Here is a 3,726-nt window from a genome sequence, read left to right on the forward strand (position 1 = left end):
CAAGACAACTCCATTTCTCCCTACACCCACTCCCAAGCAGTGGACCCTTCCACTGCTCCCAGCATGCTTTGCTGCAGACATGGAGTTGCTGACGCTGGAGGAAAATACGTCACAGGAAACTGCCCCCCCCCCCCCCCCCCCCCACAGATACCCACGGTGCTGTTATAACAACAACCACAGCAGCTGAGACCGTGTTTTCAACTAAACCGTCAAATTCAAAACACTGAGTTTTTTTATTAAAACGTTGACATTTCTCCACTCGACGCTTCCGTTTCGTTAATTAACGTTAACATTAACTCAGAGACTGGTTGTAATAACTGAAAACACTTTTCTGACATTTCCATCGAGTTGCTGTGATGCCTTCAGGGACCGAGGCTGTGACGGTGCTGTGGTTTTCACACACATTTGAAACATGTTTAAATGTTTTTGAGTAGAAACAACACAGACAGGATCAAAGACCGTCGGTTGTTAAACGTCATCGGGTTCATGAGTTCAACACAGACAGACAAAAAAATAACGGACTTCAAGTTCAAACTCACCGCTTTGATTTTCCCTTCTCGAAGGATCAAGTTTTCAACAAAATCAACTTCCGGTCGACGACGGCTCCTCCTCTCCCCGAGTGAAGTCCGTGAATCAAATCTGTTTCTGACCTCCGTGAGAAAAAGAAAAGAAAACAAGTCCCAGATACATCTGACGATCAGCCGCTCCCTCCGACCGGAAACAGTCCAACACACACACACACAAATACGTACCAGTTCCGGTCATGACCGTCAACATAAAAGTACACTAAACAAACGCAACACAACATCATGTAAGCTTGCAGCGCCCTCTGCTGACTGAGAGACCGGCTTTGAGTGGAGACCAGACGTTGGTCAAGTCACACGTTTGAACGACTGACAGTTAGACTTTCCTCCAAAACCTGAACTAAAATCTCTGATTTTCTCCATGGGCTTTGGTCTAAACTAAAATCTCTGATTTTCTCCATGGGCTTTGGTCTGAACTAAAATCTCTGATTTTCTCCATGGGCTTTGGTCTAAACTAAAATCTCTGATTTTCTCCATGGGCTTTGGTCTGAACTAAAATCTCTGATTTTCTCCATGGGCTTTGGTCTAAACTAAAATCTCTGATTTTCTCCAAGGACTTTGGTCTGAGCTAAAATCTCTGATTTTCTCCATGGACTTTGGTCTGAACTAAAATCTCTGTTTTTCTCCATGGACTTTGGTCCGTGGACTTAGACTCGGTGATGACTCGGTGATGTCATCCAGCTTCTTCAGGTACGCTGATGATGATGTCAGGATTGACACCTGAAGACAAGTCGGACCAGCTCTGGACGCTCAGCATCCATGCGCACACACAAACACACAAACACACACACACACACCCTGCTGCACACAGCCTCAGACATCGAGACTCGGTGACGGAGCTGCTCCTGGTGCCGGTCTTTACGGACCAGGCAGATGTGGATCTTCAGGTGCAGAGCAACCCGTGGTTCCTGGACCGTCCTCCTGGACTCAGAGATCAGCTGTCATGCGGTAGGGAAGCCGCGGGTTCTGGGTCACGACCGCCCTGAAGACGGCGCCGGTGCCATGAGACCGAGGAGCGCTGGGAGTCTGCTGACGGTCCTGGTCCTGGTCCTGGTCCTGGTGTCGCTGCTTCAGTCCCAGGCTGGTGGGTCCACTGGAACAGGTTCACAAAAAACAGGATGAATTCTTTGGATTCTCAAACTTTAGTGGTTCTCAAACTCTGGTGAATGGACCAACGGTGGCCCGTCAGCGGTGTCTTGTGGTCCACTGGGACGTCGTGGATCACTGATGGATAGAAGCCAAATATCTGCATCAGTTCAATATAGAAACTATAGTATTATTTTAATCATAATCAGATTGCTGCCCTCTTGTGGTTGTATCATTTACCTGAGCGTTACTGTTCATTTTATCCGTCTGTTCCAGCAGCTGAGGTCGGAACGCTGCCGGCCCCCAGCGGAGTCTCCATCCAGTCCATAGACATGAGACACACACTGTGGTGGCGCCCCCTGGAGGTCACGTGCGACGCCGGGATCCTGTACTCAGTGCAGTTTCAGGGGTGAGTCACATGATGTCTTTTGACTCACTAACCAGCTAACGCTAACTCTAACTAACCCACTGACTTTGAAGGAACCCACAAAATGACAATCTTTCCGACCTGCTAACGTAACGACCTCGATGAGTCGTAAAAGAGTCGTAGAATTGAGTTCAAACTTTTCAAGCATCTGGAGGAGCTGAAGGAATCCCACCTCACCTGTTCCTTTGGTGGCTTCAAACACACGCTCACATTTCAGGTTTTGGAAGTTTAGCTGAACCTGGACTGGAAACACAATCACAGAATCACTGATTTATGAAGGAACCGAAAATAGTTCACGATTTTAGTTCAGACCAAAGCCCATGGAGAAAATCAAAGATTTTAGTTCAGACCAAAGTCCATGGAGAAAATCAGAGATTTTAGTTCAGACCAAAGTACATGGAGAAAATCAGAGATTTTAGTTCAGACCAAAGTCCATGGAGAAAATCAAAGATTTTAGTTCAGACCAAAGCCCATGGAGAAAATCAAAGATTTTAGTTCAGACCAAAGTACATGGAGAAAATCAGAGATTTTAGTTCAGACCAAAGTCCATGGAGAAAAACAGAGATTTTAGTTCAGACCAAAGTCCATGGAGAAAAACAGAGATTTTAGTTCAGACCAAAGTTCATGGAGAAAATCAGAGATTTTAGTTCAGTCCTTCAGACTTTGTAGCAGCTGAACAAATGTTTGGTCCTGACCCAGTTACACGCCTTCTTTTAATGAGGATAATCAGCAGGTGTGTCTCCTCTGACACTAATGAAACCCTGAGAACAAAGTTTCAGTCGTTTGAAAAGCCGGCGTTTCCTTCTCTTTTCTCTCTCTCTCTGTGTGAACAGAGAGTTTGAGTTGACCTTCTTGAACGGCCGTTGGTTGGACGCCACCGAGTGTCAGCTGACTCCTCGTACACACTGCGACCTGAGTTTGGACCTGGGGTCTGACTCCGACTACAACCTGCGGGTCAGGGCCCAGTGTGGGTCCCATCTGTCGGACTGGGTGGTTCTGGACCAACCCTTCAACCGCAAACACAGTAAGAGGCTGAACGTGTGTTTTCACACACAGCCACCGCGTCACGTCTCCTAGCAACAGCAACTCCTTCCTCTTGTTCGCAGCCGTCCTGACGATGCCGACCATCACGGTGTCAGTGGAGGGCCACGCCCTCAAGGTGGCGTTCGACAAACTTCCTGCTACTGCTGTCGTGATACTAACAATGTGGAGGAGCGACGGGGAACTGAAGGTCAGATGATGTCACTTCCTGTTTGCACCAAAACACACAGAGAAAATCACTTCAAATATGTTACTTTGGACCTTTCCTCCTCAGTGACACAAACTGACCACAGGGGGCAGCAGAGGACCAGCTAAATCACAGCTTTTCTTTACGAACATTCTGGATGACGTGATGATGTTTTTTGTGTTTTGTTTTTATTCTAAACGTTTCTACCTCTGTGTCCAGACCGACGTTCACTCAGTTTCAGCCCAGCAGGCAGGGCACACTTTCACCGCCCTGCAGGTCGGAGCGGAGTACTGCGTCAGAGCTCAGACTGTGCTGGAGAACCAGCTGCAGAACAGCAGCACTGACGTGCACTGTCGGATTATACCAGGTACACACACACACACACACACACACACACACAC

The 3,726-nt window shown here is 47.6% G+C and overlaps 2 protein-coding genes across 2 annotated transcripts in view; one reads left to right on the top strand and one right to left on the bottom strand.

Moving 5' to 3' along the window:
- Positions 1-842, bottom strand: part of tmem71 (transmembrane protein 71) — a 4,123-nt gene extending 3,281 nt beyond the window's left edge. Inside the window, exon 1 of the mRNA XM_008335077.3 lies at positions 540-842. The gene's annotated coding sequence lies outside the window, so the exon portion shown is untranslated. The remainder of the gene's footprint in view (positions 1-539) is intronic.
- A 287-nt stretch (positions 843-1,129) lies between these two features.
- The window catches only part of crfb16 (cytokine receptor family member B16), an 8,194-nt gene continuing 5,597 nt past the window's right edge, over positions 1,130-3,726 (top strand). The window contains exons 1-5 of the mRNA XM_025052462.1: positions 1,130-1,668; positions 1,947-2,079; positions 2,931-3,121; positions 3,204-3,328; positions 3,545-3,692. Of these exons, the coding sequence (XP_024908230.1) occupies positions 1,458-1,668; positions 1,947-2,079; positions 2,931-3,121; positions 3,204-3,328; positions 3,545-3,692 (808 nt within the window). The 5' untranslated portion in view covers positions 1,130-1,457. The remainder of the gene's footprint in view (positions 1,669-1,946; positions 2,080-2,930; positions 3,122-3,203; positions 3,329-3,544; positions 3,693-3,726) is intronic.

The sequence above is a fragment of the Cynoglossus semilaevis genome, chromosome 20 (genome assembly GCF_000523025.1).
Source record: "Cynoglossus semilaevis isolate Cse_v1.0 chromosome 20, Cse_v1.0, whole genome shotgun sequence".
In the NCBI taxonomy this organism is placed as follows: Eukaryota; Metazoa; Chordata; class Actinopteri; order Pleuronectiformes; family Cynoglossidae; genus Cynoglossus; species Cynoglossus semilaevis.